Source organism: Notolepis coatsorum (genome assembly GCF_963971535.1).
Source record: "Notolepis coatsorum genome assembly, chromosome: 5".
NCBI lineage: Eukaryota > Metazoa > Chordata > Actinopteri > Aulopiformes > Paralepididae > Notolepis > Notolepis coatsorum.
Genome location: NC_140169.1, coordinates 50,133,302 through 50,155,056, shown reverse-complemented (window position 1 = coordinate 50,155,056; position 21,755 = coordinate 50,133,302). Strand labels below are relative to the sequence as shown.

The following is a 21,755-nucleotide window of genomic DNA, read 5'->3' as shown; positions in this document are numbered from 1 at the left end:
ATAACACCACCTACAACTACTACAGCACCACCTACAACTACAACACCACCTACAACTACTACAACACCACCTACAACTACTACACCACCTACAACTACAACACCACCTACAACTACTACAACACCACCTACAACTATTACAACACCACCTACAACTACTACAACACCTACAACTACTACAGCACCACCTACAACTACTACAACACCACCTACAACTACTACAACACCTATAACTACTACAGCACCACATACAACTACTACACCATCACCTACACCTACTACACCACCACCTACTCCTACTACAACACCTATAACTACTACAGCACCACCTACAACTACTACACCACCACCTACAACTACTACACCACCACCTACACCTACTACAACACCTATAACTACTACAGCACCACATACAACTACTACACCATCACCTACACCTACTACAACACCTATAACTACTACAGCACCACCTACACCACCTACAACTACTACAACACCACCTACAACTACTACAACACCACCTACAACTACTACAACTCCACCTACAACTACTACAGCACCACCTACAACTACTACAGCACCACCTACAACTACTACAACACCTACAACTACTACAGCACCACCTACAACTACTACAACACCACCTACAACTACTACACCACCACCTACAACTACAGCACCACCTACAACTACTACAACACCACCTACAACTACTACAACACCACCTACAACTACTACAGCACCACCTACAACTACTACAACACCACCTACAACTACTACAACACCACCTACAACTACTACAGCACCACCTACAACTACTACAGCACCACCTACAACTACTACAACACCACCTACAACTACTACAACACCACCTACAACTACTACAGCACCACCTACAACTACTACAACACCACCTACAACTACAGCACCACCTACAACTACTACAACACCACCTACAACTACTACAACACCACCTACAACTACTACAACACCACCTACAACTACTACAACACCACCTACAACTACTACAACACCACCTACAACTACAACACCACCTACAACTACTACAACACCACCTACAACTACTACAACACCTACAACTACTACAACACCACCTACAACTACTACAACACCACCTACAACTACTACACCACCTACAACTACTACAACACCACCTACAACTACTACACCACCTACAACTACAACACCACCTACAACTACTACAACACCTACAACTACTACAACACCACCTACAACTACTACAACACCTACAACTACTACAACACCACCTACAACTACTACAACACCACCTACAACTACTACAACACCACCTACAACTACTACAACACCACCTACAACTACTATAGCACCACCTACAACTACTACAGGTATGTAACATCTTACCCCAGATCTTCATCAATACCTCCACAAAGTATGTAACATCTTACCCCAGATCTTACTTTGTTAATGCTTTATGTTGAGCACATTATGCTTGTGAAATAACCATGTCATACCATAAAATATCTGGCCTCACTGTCCACCTCGAGGCCTATAAGGACCATGTGCAGACCTACAAGGTAGCTCTCTCCAAGGCCAAAACACAATAGTATTCCACCCTCATCGGCAACCAGCAAAACCACCCCAGGACACTCTTCTCCACCATCAACCGGCTACTCCGCCCCCTCTATCCCCCCCACCCATCTGGTGCACACGACCTCTGCTCCAGGTTCCTTGTCTTCTTCCAGGAAAAGGTTAACACCATCTACCAGCAGCTAGTTGTGCCCCCCTCCTCCCCCTCACCTGCTCTTCCTCCTGGGTCCCCCCCCCAATGCAGCCTCTCCTCCTTCTCCCCGGTGGATGGTCCTCAAGTTGCCAAGCTTTAGCCAAAGCCTCCACTTGTTTACTTGACCACATGCTTACTACCCTGGTCAAGATCTGCCTCCCTGCTCTCTGCCCCACCATGGTCAACATCATCAACTCCTCACTTTAATCTGGTCTCGTCCCCTCCTGCTTTAAAACAGCCTCCGTCACTCCCATCCTCAAAAAACCCGGCCTCGACCCAGATGAGCTAAACAACTACCGTCCAATCTCCAACCTTCCTTTCCTCAGTAAAATCTTGGATAGAGCAGTGGCCGCCCAACTCCAACAATACATGTCCAACCATGAGCTCTATGAGCCTTTTCAATCCGGCTTCAGAACTCACCACAGCACAGAGACCGCCCTCATCAAAATCACCAACGACCTCCTCCTGCAGGCTGACTCTGGCCACATTACCATCCTCATCCTCCTGGACCTTTCTGCAGCCTTCGACACAGTCTCCCATTCTATCCTCCTCAACCGCCTATCCAACAACCTTGGCATCACTGGCTCAGCACTCTCCTGGTTTCAATCCTACCTCACCACCCGGACGCAGTTTATCACCATCAGTGATTCCAGTTCCACCCCGGCCCCAGTCAACCAAGGCGTCCCCCAAGGTTCTGTACTTGGCCCAATTCTGTTCGCCATTTACATGCTCCCCCTCGGTCAGATCATCTGCCGCCATGGCGTCAGCTTCCACTCCTACGCAGACGACACACAACTCTACCTCTTCACCAAACCATCCACCCAGCTCCCCCCACGCTCCCTTGTCAACTGCCTTCATGAAATAAAAACCTGGATGTCATCTAACCTTCTTAAACTCAACAACAATAAAACTGAGCTCATTGTTGTGGCACCCAAGGCCCTGCTCCGGAAGGTTGGGGATCTCACCCTCGACATAGACGGCTGCTCCATCTGCCCTTCCCCAAAGGTCCGCAACCTGGGCGTTATCCTGGACTCTACCTTTTCCTAACAAGCCCATGTCAGTTCCATCACCAAATCCGCCTTCTTCCATCTCAGAAATATCTCCAGACTCCGACCATCACTTTCCGACTCCACAGCTGAGACCCTCATCCATGCCTTCGTCACCTCCCGCCTCGACTACTGCAACAGGGTCCTGTCCGGGGTCCCAAGCAAAACCCTGGACAGGCTCCAGTATGTTCAAAATTCAGCTGCCAGGGTTCTAACCCGCACCAAACCCTGGCAGCACATCACCCCCACCCTCATCCACCTCCACTGGCTCCCCATCAAATCCTGCATCACCTACAAAACCCTCCTGCTCACCTACAAATCCCTCCACGCTCTGGCACCTCACTGACCTCCTCCACCCCTACACTAAATCATGATCCCTGCGATCCACAGACACTGGTTAGCTCTCCATCCCCCGAACCAGACTGCGGACCTTCGGGGACAGAGCTTTCAGTGTGGCAGCTCCCACCCTCTGGAACTCCCTCCTCGCAGAACTCTGCAACGCCCCAACTCTGGACTCATTCAAAAAACAGCTCAAAACCCACCTCTTCAACTTGGCCTTTAACCCCTAATTTCTCACTTTTTATGTTGTGTCTGTCCACTATGTTTGTTACTTTTGTTATTTCCACCCCTATGTAAAGCGACCGTGGGCCTTTTGAAAGGCGCTATATAAAATTACGCTATTATTATATAATTTAGTGATGTGTGAAATAATAAAAAAAAACTAACCATAACTAACCTTACTGTGATGCACTCGTCCTAATAAACTAACCTACACTGTAGCACTCAACACTTTGATGAACATTGTTACTCAGCTGATAGAGTTGTGCCCTTCCTGATGACTTGTCGTACAGAACTTGTAAGTCGCCTTGGATAAAAGCGTCAGCTAAATGACTAAATGTAAATGTAAAATGTGTGAAGAGGGAGGAGAGTATCAATATGACCCCACCTGTGTATTGTGTATTGAAATGGCAATTGGATTACTCGCCTACCACCTCAGGGTTCGATTCCCGCTGGCAGCAGTACCTCCGGCTTGGTCAGTCATCCGTATGAACACATACGGGGAGGAAGCCAGTGGGGTATAAGTCCTGGTCGTTCAAATAGCAACTCCTACTGGCCTGTTCTGGGAGAGTTAGCGTGAACCTCCATGCGCCTTATGTTCTCCCAGTGAAACTCCTCACTGTCAGGTCAAGAGAATCGGCTGGTGACTCCACATGTATCAGAGGAGACATGTGGTAGTCTACACGCTCCCCATACCAGCAGAGGAGACATGTGGTAGTCTACACGCTCCCCAGACCAACAGAGGAGACATGTGGTAGTCTACACGCTCCCCAGACCAGCAGAGGAGACTTGTGGTAGTATACACGCTCCCCAGACCAACAGAGGAGACATGTGGTGGTCTACACGCTCCCCAGACCAGCAGAGGAGACATGTGGTAGTCTACACGCTCCCCATACCAGCAGAGGAGACATGTGCTGGTCTACACGCTCCCCAGACCAGCAGAGGAGACATGTGGTAGTATACATGCTCCCCAGACCAGCAGAGGAGGCATGTGGTAGTCTACACGCTCCCCAGACCAACAGAGGAGACATGTGGTAGTCTACACGCTCCCCATACCAGCAGAGGAGACATGTGGTAGTCTACACGCTCCCCAGACCAACAGAGGAGACATGTGGTAGTCTACACGCTCCCCATACCAGCAGAGGAGACATGTGGTAGTGTACACGCTCCCCAGACCAACAGTAAGGTAGTCTACACCCTCCCCAGACCAACAGTAAGGTAGTCTACACCCTCCCCAGACCAACAGTAAGGTGGTCTACACCCTCCCCAGACCAACAGTAGGGTAGTCTACACCCTCCCCAGACCAACAGTAGGGTAGTCTACACCCTCCCCAGACCAACAGTAGGGTAGTCTACAAACCCTCCCCAGACCAACAGTAGGGTAGTCTACACCCTCCCCAGACCAACAGTAAGGTAGTCTACAAACCCTCCCCAGACCAACAGTAGGGTAGTCTACACCCTCCCCAGACCAACAGTAAGGTAGTCTACACCCTCCCCAGACCAACAGTAGGGTGGTCTACACCCTCCCCAGACCAACAGTAGGGTAGTCTACACCCTCCCCAGACCAACAGTAGGGTAGTCTACAAACCCTCCCCAGACCAACAGTAGGGTAGTCTACAAACCCTCCCCAGACCAACAGTAGGGTAGTCTACACCCTCCCCAGACCAACAGTAGGGTAGTCTACACCCTCCCCAGACCAACAGTAGGGTAGTCTACAAACCCTCCCCAGACCAACAGTAGGGTAGTCTACACCCTCCCCAGACCAACAGCAGGGTAGTCTACACCCTCCCCAGACCAACAGTAGGGTAGTCTACACCCTCCCCAGACCAACAGTGGGGTAGTCTACACACCCTCCCCAGACCAATAGTAGGGTAGTCTACACCCTCCCCAGACCAACAGTAGGGTAGTCTACACCCTCCCCAGATCAACAGTAGGGTAGTCTACACACCCTCCCCAGACCAACAGCAGGGTAGTCTACACCCTCCCCAGACCAACAGCAGGGTAGTCTACACCCTCCCCAGACCAACAGTAGGGTAGTCTACACCCTCCCCAGACCAACAGTAAGGCAGTCTACACCCTCCCCAGACCAACAGTAGGGTAGTCTACACCCTCCCCAGACCAACAGTAAGGTAGTCTACACCCTCCATAGACCAACAGTAGGGTAGTCTACACCCTCCCTAGACCAACAGTAAGGCAGTCTACACCCTCCCCAGACCAACAGTAGGGTACTCTACACCCTCCCTAGACCAACAGTAGGGGAGTCTACACACCCTCCCCAGACCAACAGCAGGGTAGTCTACACCCTCCCCAGACCAACAGCAGGGTAGTCTACACCCTCCCCAGACCAACAGTAGGGTAGTCTACACCCTCCCCAGACCAACAGTAAGGCAGTCTACACCCTCCCCAGACCAACAGTAGGGTAGTCTACACCCTCCCCAGACCAACAGTAAGGTAGTCTACACCCTCCCTAGACCAACAGTAGGGTAGTCTACACCCTCCCTAGACCAACAGTAAGGCAGTCTACACCCTCCCCAGACCAACAGTAGGGTAGTCTACACCCTCCCCAGACCAACAGTAGGGTAGTCTACACCCTCCCTAGACCAACAGTAGGGTAGTCTACACCCTTCCTAGACCAACAGTAAGGCAGTCTACACCCTCCCCAGACCAACAGTAGGGTAGTCTACACCCTCCCCAGACCAACAGTAAGGTAGTCTACACCCTCCCTAGACCAACAGTAGGGTAGTCTACACCCTCCCCAGACCAACAGTAAGGTAGTCTACACCCTCCCTAGACCAACAGTAGGGTAGTCTACACCCTCCCTAGACCAACAGTAGGGTAGTCTACACCCTCCCCAGACCAACAGTAGGGTAGTCTACAAACCCTCCCCAGACCAACAGTAGGGTAGTCTACACCCTCCCCAGACCAACAGTAGGGCAGTCTACACCCTCCCTAGACCAACAGTAGGGTAGTCTACACCCTCCCCAGACCAACAGTAGGGCAGTCTACACCCTCCCCAGACCAACAGTAGGGTAGTCTACACCCTCCCCAGACCAACAGTAGGGTCGTCTACAAACCCTCCCCAGACCAACAGTAGGGTAGTCTACACCCTCCCCAGACCAACAGCAGGGTAGTCTACACCCTCCCCAGACCAACAGTAAGGTAGTCTACACCCTCCCTAGACCAACAGTAGGGTAGTCTACACCCTCCCTAGACCAACAGTAGGGTAGTCTACACCCTCCCCAGACCAACAGTAGGGTAGTCTACAAACCCTCCCCAGACCAACAGTAGGGTAGTCTACACCCTCCCCAGACCAACAGTAGGGCAGTCTACACCCTCCCTAGACCAACAGTAGGGTAGTCTACACCCTCCCCAGACCAACAGTAGGGCAGTCTACACCCTCCCCAGACCAACAGTAGGGTAGTCTACACCCTCCCCAGACCAACAGTAGGGTAGTCTACAAACCCTCCCCAGACCAACAGTAGGGTAGTCTACACCCTCCCCAGACCAACAGCAGGGTAGTCTACACCCTCCCCAGACCAACAGTAGGGTAGTCTACACCCTCCCCAGACCAACAGTGGGGTAGTCTACACACCCTCCCCAGACCAATAGTAGGGTAGTCTACACCCTCCCCAGACCAACAGTAGGGTAGTCTACACCCTCCCCAGATCAACAGTAGGGTAGTCTACACACCCTCCCCAGACCAACAGCAGGGTAGTCTACACCCTCCCCAGACCAACAGCAGGGTAGTCTACACCCTCCCCAGACCAACAGTAAGGCAGTCTACACCCTCCCCAGACCAACAGTAGGGTAGTCTACACCCTCCCTAGACCAACAGTAGGGTAGTCTACACCCTCCCCAGACCAACAGTAAGGCAGTCTACACCCTCCCCAGACCAACAGTAAGGCAGTCTACACCCTCCCCAGACCAACAGTAGGGTAGTCTACACCCTCCCCAGACCAACAGTAGGGTAGTCTACACCCTCCCCAGACCAACAGTAGGGTAGTCTACACACCCTCCCTAGACCAACAGTAGGGTAGTCTACACCCTCCCCAGACCAACAGCAGGGTAGTCTACACCCTCCCCAGACCAACAGTAGGGTAGTCTACACCCTCCCCAGACCAACAGTAGGGTAGTCTACACCCTCCCCAGACCAACAGCAGGGTAGTCTACACCCTCCCCAGACCAACAGTAGGGTAGTCTACACCCTCCCCAGACCAACAGTGGGGTAGTCTACACCCTCCCCAGACCAACAGTAGGGTAGTCTACACCCTCCCCAGACCAACAGCAGGGTAGTCTACACCCTCCCCAGACCAACAGTAGGGTAGTCTACACCCTCCCTAGACCAACAGTAGGGTAGTCTACACCCTCCCCAGACCAACAGTAGGGTAGTCTACACCCTCCCCAGACCAACAGTAGGGTAGTCTACACCCTCCCCAGACCAACAGTAGGGTAGTCTACACCCTCCCCAGACCAACAGTAGGGTAGTCTACACCCTCCCTAGACCAACAGTAGGGTAGTCTACACCCTCCCCAGACCAACAGTAGGGTAGTCTACACCCTCCCCAGACCAACAGTAGGGTAGTCTACACCCTCCCCAGACCAACAGTAGGGTAGTCTACACCCTCCCCAGACCAACAGTAAGGCAGCACAGCAACCAGAAGAGATTTGGCATAATGACTAAATTGGGTGGGAGAAAAGATAGAAAGGCAAAAAAAACTAAGACAATCTAGACTCTCATTTGATTAATGGTATTATGGTTTATTGACAGTATTTCAAGTAGTGTATAGTGATGTTTGTATTGCTCTCCGTTTTTATTTCGTTTTGGTCAGATGTTTGAGTTGGATTTGCATGGGTACGGGCCGGGAGGGGCTGCTATTGCTGGCCACACATCAGGCTCTACCAAGAGAGGTCTGGAGAAATGTACAGTATAACAAGTTACAATATAGCTATATTATTATTATTATTATTATTATATAACAATATCATAATAGCCTAAAGTAAAACAGATGTTGGTGTAAGAAAAAAACAGCCATCTCATGGCCTTGTAGATGCAGAGCCCTGTGTCTATGGAGCAGATAAAGACCTCTCTGCTTTCTAGTTTTGGGAGAAACCTCTCTCCTAATCTCACCACCAGAGGGCGCCTCTTCTCCTTTCAAACATGCCTCTTAACACCGGGTTCGAATCCGGCTGTCGGCGTTGCCTCCGGCTCGGGCCGGCCGTCATACTGACTCAATTGGCAGAGTTAGCGGGTGGGAAGTCGAAGGGTGGTAGTCTGGTCGTTGTGAACAGCGACTCCTACAGGTCGGTTGGGGGACGCCTGCACAGCGAAGTCAGGAAAATTGCGGGTGCAGTGTGAGCCTCCCACACGTTACTCCTCGCCGAATGAGAGTCCGCGCTGGCAGGTGAAAAGATGTGACAGGCTGCCTCCACATGTGTCGGAGGGGACATGTGGTGCAAGGCTTTGATCCTCCCTTCAACTGGCCAGTGGGGGGCACATGCGAGCAACGATCAGGACAGGGGAGGGAGAATTGGCACAAGAGGTAAATTGGGATGGGGAGAAAATGACAAAAAGCTTGAACTGGTCACCTCTTATAAATACCTGGGAGTGTGGATCGACACCAAACTCTCCTTCTCTGAACACCTAACTAAACTGCAGGCCAAAGTCAAAGCAAGGCTTAGCTTTCTGTATAGGAACCGTTCCTCCTTCACTAGATCTGCTAAACTCACCCTGGTCCAGATGACTGTCCTGCCGCTATTTGATTTTAGCGATGTAATCTACCGCTTGGCCCGTAAAGGTGATCTAGAGCGCTTAGATATCCTATATCACTCCGCCATTCGCTTCGCTACCAATGCCCCCTACAGGACCCACCACTGCGAGCTATACTCCCTAGTAAACTGGCCCTCCCTGGAGATTAGACACAACATCCACTGGCTGGCCTTTGTATATAAAACACTTCTAGGCCGTAATCCCCCTTACCTTACTCGCCTAGTCCACCCTCGTCCACTCCCAAATTACCACACCCGGTCAGCCACACATATCCTGGTAAACGCCCCCCATGCCAACTCCTCACAAGGCCGTTCCTCCTTTCAGTACGCAGCAGCTGATAGCTGGAACACACTACAAAAAACCTTAAATATGGAAACGTTTATTTCAATTCGATTGTTTAAGGAAACTTTAACAAACTCCCTAGAGCACTCATGTAGATGTTTCTCCATGTGCTAACACCATGCTGCCACTATTGTTCTGTTGTCCGCCAGTTGTTGTTCAGTTCAGTTGTTGCTCTGTATGTATGTCCTGCCTTTTTAATAATGTTCCTTTGTGTTTTATTTTTATTTATTTGATTTTATCCCCCATCCCCTTTCCCCTAGGGGGCTTTTTACCCCCAAATAGGCCGTTATTGAAAATAAGAACTTGTTCTTAATTAACCTGCCTATTCAAATAAAGGTTTGATGATGATGATGATGATGATGAAAAGAAATCACAGAAAAAAAGGAGAAAAAGTTGAAAAAAACAACAACAAAAAACATGCCACTTACTAACTCCACCCGTTTTGTCCAAAGGTATATCGATAGGTTATGTAGATAACCTAGTCATATTAGTATTGGCTGAGCCGCCCGCTCTGAGCCTTATGAGATATCCCTATCTCCTATGATACCTATTGTATCTCCCACGAACAAAAAACTACATGCACCCCACCTGTATGGGGCTCCGCCCCCATGGTGGCACCGCCCATATAGCAGTGACTCTGGTCACCACACATCCTTCCTCGCCAAAAAACCCGTCCCAGGAAAAGATTCCTCAAGAGGGAACTCAGGGCCGTGCAGAGCGGGACGCTCAGCCAATACTAATATAACTAGGTTATCTACATAACCTATCGTTATATGCCGTATTTGCTATCGCGTCCCGCTCTGAGCCTTATGAGATATGGGGAAGAGCGGACGCGAAGCCCGACAAATGTACCCCCTGAGGACCCGTAAGCCCACATCAAAGGGTGCGGGGAGCCCTGTCACCCCATCCTCCCTAACGAAGGGGGGGCGCAGTCAACTCCACCTGAAATGCGAACAAGAGGGAAACTAGAACCCCTTGAACACACTGTACAGGCGGAACCACGTGTGACTCAACACACTGTGGCCCATACCCATACACCCCTGCTACCCAACCAAAGGACGGGAAGCAGGGAAGGCCACATACCCCAGAACGGCCTGGGAGACAGAACCCCCGGTCATGTCCATGAGGTAAAACCTTACAAAGGGGCCCGGGGAGGACCATGAAGCTGCAGCACAGATGTCCTCCACCGAGGCCCCACCCAGGAGAGCGGCAGAGGCAGCCACCCCATGAGTGGAGTGCGCCCTGATGCCCCCAGGGGGATCCTGCCCAGCCAACGTGTAGCAGAGGGTAATACCCTCGCACAACCAATGGGACAGGTGCTGCTCCGACAGTGCCTTACCAGCACGAGCCCCACCGTAACAGACAAAAAGCTGGTCGGTAACCCTGAAGTCCTGAGTACGGCTGAGGTAAATCCCCAAGCACGGACTGGACATGACAGGTGAAGGCCCGCATCTAACTCACTAGTGTGAGGAGGAGGACGAAGCGCCTGAACCACAATATCCCGGGAGCGGAAGGAACTCCGGATATTCTTAGGCACGAAAGCAGGATTAGGTCGCAGAGTGACACCGCAATCGGTCCGAATAGACAGGCACTCTGGACGTACCGAGAGAGCACAGAGCTCACCTACGCGTTTAGCGGAAGTGACAGCCAGTAGGAACGCGGTCTTGAAGGACAGCTGTCCCAACGGCGCCTGCTCGAGCGGCTCAAACGGGGCCAAGGACAACCGACCGAGGACCAATTGAAGATCCCAAGTCGGTGCCAAGGAGCGTTGCACCGGCTTAACGCGTCGAGCGCCAAGCAGGAACGCTTCACAACAGGGTGGCTGAACAAGACATCCCCTCAAACCCCTCATGATAGGAGGATATAGCTGCTGCATATACCCTCACCGTCGAAGCCGACAGTCTATCAAGGAGAGACTGGAGGTAACTAAGGACAGCATCCAGGGGGCAGGAGACTGAGTCCCGGCCCCCCGCCTTACACCACACTTGGAACATACGTCATCTGCCCGCGTAAGCGCGACAGTGGAGGGAGCATGCGCATTCCAGATGGTAACACCATCAGGATCAAGAACCTGCGCCCCTCAACGTACCCGTCCCAACAACTGACCTAACAGATGTATGGGGAAGAATCCCTGGCGGCACGGCATCGGTCCCAGACCTGCCTGGCCATGTCCAGACGTAATCCTCACCCGTCAGGATGAGGACCGCCCCACGACAGTACACCTGCACCCACATTCTCCCTGCCGGGGATGTGGGGAGCCCTCAGGCCGCGCAGATGGAGGACGCCCATAGCCAGCCGCCCGCCGCCTGGTGCAGACAGGGGGAGCGTACTCCTCCCTGTCTGTCGATACACGACACTGACGTCGTATCGTCCGTCCTGATCAACACCATTTGTGGACCAGAAGGACCGCTTTCAACACCAACACATTGAACGTAGCGCAGACAGGGCAGCATGGTTTGCCAGCTGCCCCCTACTGCGTTGGCCCGACGCGTCACCAGCGAGGGAGGCGTCGGTGAAAACGCGACGTGAGACAGCGTCGTAACCGTCCTAGGACGGAACCTCCTGAGCGTGTTGACAACACGCTCTGAGATGGATGCCCATAGCCCTCCAACTGTTGACTGGGAAGAGGAATACTCTACATCCAGTCTACAGCAACCCCAGGCTGGTAGAGACCTGCCTGGTACGAGACCTGACGATCCACCTTGACCGCGAAGGACCAGAACGTCATCAGACTGTGGAACTCCCTCTCCCCCCTCATCCGAGGCTCTGACACCATCAACCTCTTCAAAACCAAGCTAAAAACCCACCTGTTCACACTTGCCTTCACGCAACACGGCCCCGCTCCCAAGTAGCCCACCCCTGACTCTTTTTAAGCCACAGATTCCGTTGTTTTGTTTTGTTTTGTTGTTTGTTTGTTTGTTAATTTTAACCACTTCATCCAATTGGACAGAACTTGCCTCCTTTTTTTTATTTATTTTTATCTCTTATCTTATTTGTTTTTTCTTGTTGTTACTATACACAGATCTTTTATGTATTTTCTTATATATATTTTTTCAATTTTATTACTTACTTTTATTTTTTTCCATCCTTTCCTTGTACAGTGTCCTTGAGTCTGAGAAAGGCGCTTCTCTCTTAAAATTCAATCTATTATTATTATTATTATCAGGGCAGAACACTCCGTAACCCCAGACAACGCAGAGGCCCCAGTGCGGCCTCCACGCACTTGGTGAAGATGCGGGGAGCCAGAGAAAACCGAACGGCAGCCTCTGGTACTCATACACTAACCCTGCAAAGGAAGCGTAGGTAAGCCCTAGGATGGAAGATCGGGGATGCGCATACGCATCCTACAGGTCTATGGAGGAGAACCAGACCCCCACCTGACAGTGTTCAACAGGTAGGAGACGATCCAAAAAATGCTGAACCTTCCCATGGGACAGGTCCAGCCTGGGTCTTACACCTCTCCCTCCCGACTTCTCTGGCAGAGAACACCGGGAGGAGAACGCCACGACGATGGCTTGCTTCGTCCACAGAGATTGGATCTCATTGACCAGAGCTGTCACAGCTGGAGACCCCGACAATAGGGTCTGTACCAAACCTGAAAACGGGTGGGGTTGTGTAAACACAAGTCCCCGCCTCAGCGTTCTCTCCATCCACCTCGACATATGGTACTGCCGTAGTCATATGTGACGACACTCCCAACGCACCCGCCGTCACGTGGCGCAGGTCCGCCAGGAACTGTAGATAGTTGGCCCGGTCCCCCCACCGTGCGTAGCCAAACCTGGAACCGTGCGAGGAGCGCGTTCCGTGTCGGAACACCTGACCCTGACACCACCCACGAGGCAATCGCACCCAAGGGGGAACCCCGACAGAAAGGGCCGGTCTGATACGGGGGGCTTCCGATGAAAAAAGCCCCCCCACTGAACACCCCTCCAGAACATGCTGAAGGAGTTGTTCTGCAGCCGGACATGCAAGGTGTAAGGCCCCCATGGGTTCCTACACACCGTAGCCCTGCAGTGATATTACTACCACCCCAAATCATGTCAGCTGCGACCACTTGCCAATATTTCTGGAGTGGGAGGCACCAACATGATACCTGGCCTGGCGAAGGCGAGGCCGGGGAAGCCCGCACTGTGCGCCTCAAAAGGTTTCGAGCCCCCCTGCTGACAACACTTAAGTTGACAGACGTAACACCAGGCTCAACCAACACAGATCAAGGTGTGGGAGCCGCTTGACAGCACAACATTCTCACGGACAGACCCAGGCTCAGCCATAAACTGGGTGTCAGCCCCTGTCCCCATGAGAAGCGAAAAGGGGGGCCGCGCGCGCATCAACGAAGGCACGCGGCCCGCAGCCAAAGGAAACAATCAGAGCCCACTTCTTCCGCTGGTGTTGGGGAAGGGAGCGATCGGAGAGCGGGCTGCTCGCGGCAGGACGGTGACGGCTTGTTTGTTCAAGCCGAACCCATCCTACATGGCCGATCCCTCAGCCGCCAAGGCTGTCGGCCTTGTGGACACCTGTCGAATCAACGCCCAGGATACCTCTGGCGGGGGAAAAACATGGCCGCCTGTCGAGGGCCCCGTCATCGCCGCTGACGAGGCCGTGCTCTCTCTTCTTCTGGCTGCGCGGTGTGAGGCGGTGTAGGGCCTAGGACAATACCGCCCGCGCTCCAGCAGAAGACCAAAAATCCCCTGCGGAGAGGGGAACCCTGAGCGGTTATAGCTTGCGGCTGGGTCAAAGCTAATATCGTCAACAACCTCGCGCGATGTGTCGACGTCGGCTGGCCCTCAAGGCCCCTCCACCAGACACAATTTTTTTAATAGAAAAAAACAGCAATTCGAACACAGTTCTAATCGTTGCCAATTCCATACAGTGGCTGTACAAGCCTTAACAGCCCACCAGCCACTCGCCAGGCCGACCCACCCATGGCGTCGGCCGGGCGGGGCATTGTTTCAATATGTCAAAAACAAAGGACTGATGTAACACGGAGCACCAGTGGTGATTGCAAACAGCAACCTCCACTGTATAATTATAATAATTTATAATAATAATAATAATAATAATTTATAATAATTTATAATTTAGGACCTGCTCCGAGGTCATCAATTGGCACACATGCGATGCATGCATGCAATTCGTATCTGCGATTAACCCATCCCGTCGTCCTTCCCCCCCAAGGGCAGCCGGGAGCAGACAGGCGTCAACGTGAGCCGCGCCAGGGGACCAATCCAAGTGCTCCTGTCCGTCTTCGTCAAGGACGCCACAGCGTTAGCGATCTTGTTGTTGTGCATGTTTTTCCATTGGGTTTATCATATCGGGGGGGAAACCCTTGCGAGCACGGGGAGAACATGCAAACTCCACACAGAAAGGCCTGGGAGATACCCCACCTGGGTAACTGGCATCATGGAAACCTGGTCCCCAAGCGGGAATCGAACCCTGGACCTTCTTGCTGTGAGGCGACAGTGTTAACCACTACACCACCGTGCCGCACATGTGGTGTGCACCATGAAAAAGTTAAATGAATAAAAGAACTAAACCACAAAATACTGTAGAATGAGCAAACCCATACACACAAAGTTAAGGGGAGACGGACCAGAGCGAACTAGTCCCGCCTTCATTCCAAATATTCACAACAGGACATCAGCCCTAGTTTAGCCCATTTACCAAAAAAGGTAAACAAAGCCCCCCCCTGCACTACTCCCCCAGTATACCGATTGACCGTCAGTATGAATGGTTGAGAGGAGAGAAAACTGTAGCAAGACAGACCTTCTCATAGCAGAGTGACAAAACGAAACAATAGCCCACTACACAGGGCCGCCTCAGGGGGTGGGGGGCCTCGCGTCTAAAACGCACAGGGCCTCACATTTCTCCCAGGCGGCCCTGCCCTTATACTACTGCAGCCTGGTGTGAGGCGATGTGGGACCCAAAACAACAATTGCCTGCGCACAGACACGCAACATGTTTACCATGTCGGCTGGACCCATAGCCCCACTACCCGACGCCAACCCAGATGGGAACACCGTTCAACAAACCCCGCCGGAACACAAGGTAACATACCTGGCTAGGAAACCTAGCCACGGCCTACCCTGTTGTCAACCCATTTACCCGAAAAAAGGTAAATAGGACTCAGCAAAAAAAACCACAACAGCTACCGACTGACCTTCATTGATGAACCGGGCAAGAGGAGGGAGAGTGACAACATCTCACGGCGGAGACATTAGAACAGCGTAGCAATTAGCAGTAGTAATAGCATGCGGCATTAGCGATAGCATGTAGCATAGCATTAGATGTTTTAGCAGCACGCCCAAGACAGCTTGGAAACCGTTCCCTGCAGTGAACGTTCACCAAACCATCCTGCCCCCGGCGCCAACACACAACACTGTTGTGTAACAAAACAAACCAGCATTACTAACACAAATACCCATGCCTGAAAGACACAGGGCCTACCTGAGTACAAGCTGGCCCGACAGCCAGTCTTGTACAGCTGAACCTCGATGTGCAGTCATCAACGAGGAACATCAACATAGGCCCGTCGTGTCGCCGAAAACATGCGTCGAAGATGCCAGGGGCCAGCAACCTCCGGTAAGCCCTCAACATTACGAACCTTCCTTAATCTTTTCATCCTACTAGTTATCGTATGGTGCACGCATCCAAGTACGCTGGGACGAAAATAGAGGAAGGATGTGTGGTGACCAGAGTCACTGCTATATGGGCAGTGCCACCATGGGGGCGGAGCCCCATACAGGTGGGGTGCATGTCGTTTTTTGTTCGTGGGAGATACAATAGGTATCATAGGAGATAGGGATATCTCATAAGGCTCAGAGCGGGACGCGATAGCAAATACGGCATATAACTGTAATCTGATTGCAATGCTTTTAGTTGTAAGTGTAACTGATTAAAGTTACCAAATGTTTGTAATTTAAAGGTGCTGTAAGTGGTATTTCCTTTGTTAAAATACGTGTTAAATGCTGTAGCTCTACATTCCAACAGTCATCACTGATATAGAGTGTCTGGTCAGTAGCATGGGTCTCTCAGGCCCCGTTCACACCACCAGGGCTCCGGTTCAAGCTCCAGCTCCGTTCTGGAGCCTCTGAACCTTGGTGCTCTCTGGTGAACCAGCCCGTGTTTAACACCCATTTAAGCAGAACCAACATTCCACATGTCCGTCATCAACGGGGGGCGTTACTCTCGGAGGTAAACATAATGCGTGGAGAAAGGCTTAGCGACCCTCAGCACACGAGCGCACACACAAAAGCACACACGCACACACACGCGCTGTGTATACGTTTGAAATTAATCGTTCCAGCAAAGTAGGCTTCTATTATTCGAATTACTTGTTTTAATGGGTATCATAGTAGTAAGTCCTACTGTAGAACATGACATATTAGCATGACATCTGATTTATTAATGCCAATACTATACGACTAGCGCAATTGGCACTTGACAAGTCTAAACCATGGATTAGTCAGCAGCACTTCATGTTGGATCGTTTAGTTCAATGGGTTAGTGCGCCTGCATGAGAATCCTGTTGTCCCGGGACCCAGGTTCAAATCTCCTCCATTTTTTTTTAACGTTAATTCATTTATCCACTCTGGTTGGATGGTGTATTGTACTTGTGCTGTATAATGACAATACATTTGAATTGGATCTCGTCTTGAGATCGCTACCTGTTGAGTGGATCAGCATGGTGCAAACCGTGCAATGCCTGCCTCCGAAGCTGTATTATAACGATATATGTAAAGTATCCAATATATTTAAATGTATTTTATTTGCGGATGACACTAATCTTTTTTTTTCTGGTGAGAATATCCAGTAGCTTTTAGAGGTCATCACATCTGAAATGAAGACATTTAAAAAATGGTTTGATAGAAACAAATTATCATTGAACTTGAGCAAAACAAAAATTATGTTATTTGGAAACTGTAGATTAAATACTCAAGTACAAGTTAAAATAAATGATGTGATTATTGAAAGAGTTTATGAAAATAAATTCCTAGGTGTAATAATAGACCATACAATCTGCTGGAAACCTCACATAAAACATGTCCAATCTAAACTGTCAAGAAGCATTTCAGTCATGAGTACCCTGATGTAAACAAGACGAAAGTCTTTCTCTGGTCTGCATCCCCTTAACAATTGTATGTATTGAGCTGTACTGTACCCATTCTGCAATCTGTTAATAAAGTTTTCAATCAATCAATCAATCAATCAATCAATCAATCAATCAGTAAAGTAAAGCACATTCTGGATAGAAAATCACTCTACATTCTCTACTGTTCACTAGTTTTACCATATTTAAATTACTGTGCTGAAGTCTGGGGAAACACTTATAATTCTACACTACAACCACTTTTTATACTCCAAAAAAGGGCCATAAGGATAGTTCACATTACAGGTTATCGTGATCACACAAACATATAATTTTTAAGGCTGTCAAAGTTATCGCGATATTAACGCGTTAACTCCCGATTCTATTAATGCCACTAATTTTTTTAACTCAAGATTAACTAAAAAGATTTTTTTTTTTTTTTTTTACTAGACTTCACTCAGGTGTATTATTGATGCTCTCATTGATACTATGTTTGTTTCTGAAGTGTGTGTGTGTGTGCGTGTGTGTGTGTGTGTGTGTGTGTGTGTGTGTGTGTGTGTGTGTGTGTGTGTGTGTGTGTGTGTGTGTGTGTGTGTGTGTGTGTGTGTGTGTGTGTGTGTTTGTGTGTGTGTGTGTGTGTGTGTGTGTGTGTGTGTGTGTGTGTGTGTGTGTGTGTGTGTGTGTGTGTGTGTGTGTGTGTGTGTGTGTGTGTGTGTGTGTGTGTGTGTGTGTGTGTGTGAGATATAGAGAGAGAGGGGGGTGAGAGAGATGAGGAAGGGGCAAGAGAGAAAGAGATCTGGGAGAGTGTGTGTGTGAGGGAGAGAGGGGGGGGGGTGTGATTAATCAGCCCTTGTGTGTGTGAATGTAACAAGTTCCTAACGTTTTCTTTCCCCTATTATTTCATGCACACTTTATTCATTGTTTTAAATTATTATTTTCTTTTAAGTTATTTTGTGCATCACTGTTTTGAATTTGATGCAAATTTGCAATGCATGAGGGTCATCCTTTTGTGTTAAATGGCTGCATAAAGCAAGCATTTGTTGACTTGCATGTTGATAAGAGTATTAAAACTTGGAACTTGAAAAAGATCCGTTTAAGGTAAAAAATAAAAAAAAATAAAAATGCGATTAATTTGTGATTAATCGCGAGTTAACTATGGACAATCATGCGATTAATCGAGTTAAATATTTTAATCGTTTGACAGCACTAATAATTTTTAAAGTAAAAAACATTAAAGTAAAATGATCTTGTGGAATTTAAAACGGCACAATTAATGTATAAAGCAAAAGGTCATGTACTTCCAGGAAACATTCAAGAACTGTTCTTTGATAGGGAGGGGGGTTATAATCTGAGGGGAAAACTCAATTTAAAAGTTCTAAATGTACGCACTACCATGAGAAGACACTGCATCTCAATATGTGGAGTGAAACTGTGGAACAGTCTGAATGTGGTGCTAAAGCAATGTCCAAACATGAGACAATTCAAACTGATGTATAAGGAAATTATGTTCACGAGGTACAGGGATGAGGAAGGGACTTGATATTCACGGGTGTTTACATTTTAATTTTATTTCTTTCATGTTTTACATATATAGTTTTAGTTTTTTTGTTTTGCATATATGTATATATATATATATATATATATATATATATATATATATATATATATATATATATATATATATATATATATATATATATATATATATATATATTTCTTTTTTCTAATGTTTTAAATTAGTACACTCATTTGAGTAGTGGAAAAGGGGTAGGATTAAATAAGTGTATACTTCTTCCTACTCCTTTTCGAACATGTAAATTGAGTTATGTTTTGCTTTTGTTTAGTTATTATTTTGTTTGAGTTATGTTTTGATTTAGTTTAGTTATTTATTTTGTTTGTATTCATTTACATGTTCGAAATAAAGATTTCAAATAAAAAAAATTATTATATAAAAAAAAATATAGGGCACATAATAATTTCGCCACTGTCGTGTTCATATGGTTGTGATCCACTCAACAGGTAGCAATTTCAAAATGAGATTAGATTCAAATGTATTGTCATTATACAACACAATATACACCATCCAACCAGAGTGGATAAATTAATTAACGTTACAAAAAACAAATGCAACCGAGAGATTTGAACCTGGGATGACAGGATTCACATGCAGGTGCACTAATAACCCGTTGAGCTAAACGGTCCGACGTCAACTGACTTAACACTTTTGAGATCTAAAGTGTTAATCAACCGTCTAATTGTGTCTTTCATTCAGTCTTTAGTGTGGAAACGTCATTCACAATAGACAGGAGTTTCATAGATGACTTAAATGATCCAGCAAGTCTCGCATATCGAAACCTCACAAATGAGATTGAACAAGTAGTAAGTGGAGTCTATTTTATACAGTACCAATTTATACAGTACCAATCTAAACGCCATGCTCGTCTGTTCTTCACGTGGTAATGATTCTGTCATCAACACCCTTGCACAGTTACGATTGCAGTATGGAGGAATCACAGGTTTCCTGTCGGCTGACGTCAAAAGATTCAGGTACAGTATTTTCTCCCATTAACCAGAATTTAAAGGGAGGCTTATTACATTATATTCACGCTTTCAATGCCGTTTTCACTTGGTCTTACAGACGAGGAAGTGTAATTATAGACTCTGAAATACGGACACGCTCCTTTGATTCCGAGGAAATGACTGAAGCAAATAATGGACTCCCATTGGCGATGGAGGCCGTGGGAGTCATTGTCATTGGTTCAGTCTATTCGCTTTACAACAGTAAGTCCACAAAGCACTGTATCTGACCTACATTATTCTCAGTTTGGATGGATAAAAACACTGTATCTGACCTACATTATTCTCAGTTTGGATGGATAAAAACACTGTATCTGACCTACATTATTCTCAGTTTGGATGGATAAAAACACTGTATCTGACCTACATTATTCTCAGTTTGGATGGATAAAAACACTGTATCTGACCTACATTATTCTCAGTTTGGATGGATAAAAACACTGTATCTGACCTACATTATTCTCAGTTTGGATGGATACAAACACTGTATCTGACCTACATTATTCTCAGTTTGGATGGATAGAAACACTGTATCTGACCTACATTATTCTCAGTTTGGATGGATAAAAACACTGTATCTGACCTACATTATTCTCAGTTTGGATGGATAAAAACACTGTATCTGACCTACATTATTCTCAGTTTGGATGGATAAAAAGCACTGTATCTGACCTACATTATTCTCAGTTTGGATGGATAAAAAACACTGTACTGATCTTGTTCATGCTTTGAAAACAGGTACAACTCCGATGAGCGTCGTTCCAGACGACCAGATTTACTCCGGTAGAACCGTAACTCTGACATGTGGGCCTCGCCCCGAGATTTTCGGTGACATTATTGGTTCACAGTGGAAAGTCAATGGGAGGGAAATCCGAAAAAACAATAAAAGGTTTCGGATTTTTAGTGATGGCTCAAATCTGTCAATTATCAACACCATCCTCGCTGATAGTGGTGAGTAGCCTACAGCCAGTTCACTTTGGAATCAGTGCAACTAGGACATAATAGAAGAACGTTTTATTACAAATACATCCACAAAAGTTGTTCAACTCCACCTGGAAAAGTTTGGATTATCCCCCATGATCAGCATCTCACAACAAACTACCAATGACTAGTCATACGCAATCAGTTACATAGCCAACCGTATATGACGAGAACATTTTCCATACCCCCCCCCTAAGGGTATATAATGCCACATAATGCCAAACACTATCTGGTTCACTATTCAGCAAACATAACATAGGTTTGGTGGGCTTCAGCTTTGAAGCTCTGCGCTAACTCATATATTTAGGAATCACAATGTGTGGTCCTATAGCATTAGAACTTTGTTTTTGCATTTCACTTACGTTTGCTTCATTTGATCCCAGGGCGTTATGAATGCACTCTGAAGGGTAAAGCGGTGCACTTTGTGCAACGACGAGCATTAAACGTTAAAGCGGCTCCTCTTGTACAAGCAAAGAGTCAATTCAACATCCCATGTGAGGTGGGAAAAATACAACCGCTGAAGTGTTGTGTTCAGCGCCTCTACAAGGTCCAGTGGTGGAACGGCACCGTCCTCTTAACTCCGGGTAAGAATCGAGACATCGTTTCAGTCTCTGCACA

General features: G+C 48.3%; 1 protein-coding gene across 1 annotated transcript in view; it reads left to right on the top strand.

Moving 5' to 3' along the window:
- Positions 1-21,755, top strand: part of LOC311228175 (uncharacterized protein) — a gene marked incomplete at its 5' end in the record, with an annotated part of 85,444 nt that overhangs the window by 24,645 nt on the left and 39,044 nt on the right. The window contains 6 exons of the mRNA XM_084314086.1: positions 464-1,387; positions 19,852-19,958; positions 20,068-20,126; positions 20,218-20,360; positions 20,895-21,107; positions 21,521-21,721. Coding sequence (XP_084170212.1) covers positions 464-1,387; positions 19,852-19,958; positions 20,068-20,126; positions 20,218-20,360; positions 20,895-21,107; positions 21,521-21,721 — 1,647 coding nt within the window. The remainder of the gene's footprint in view (positions 1-463; positions 1,388-19,851; positions 19,959-20,067; positions 20,127-20,217; positions 20,361-20,894; positions 21,108-21,520; positions 21,722-21,755) is intronic.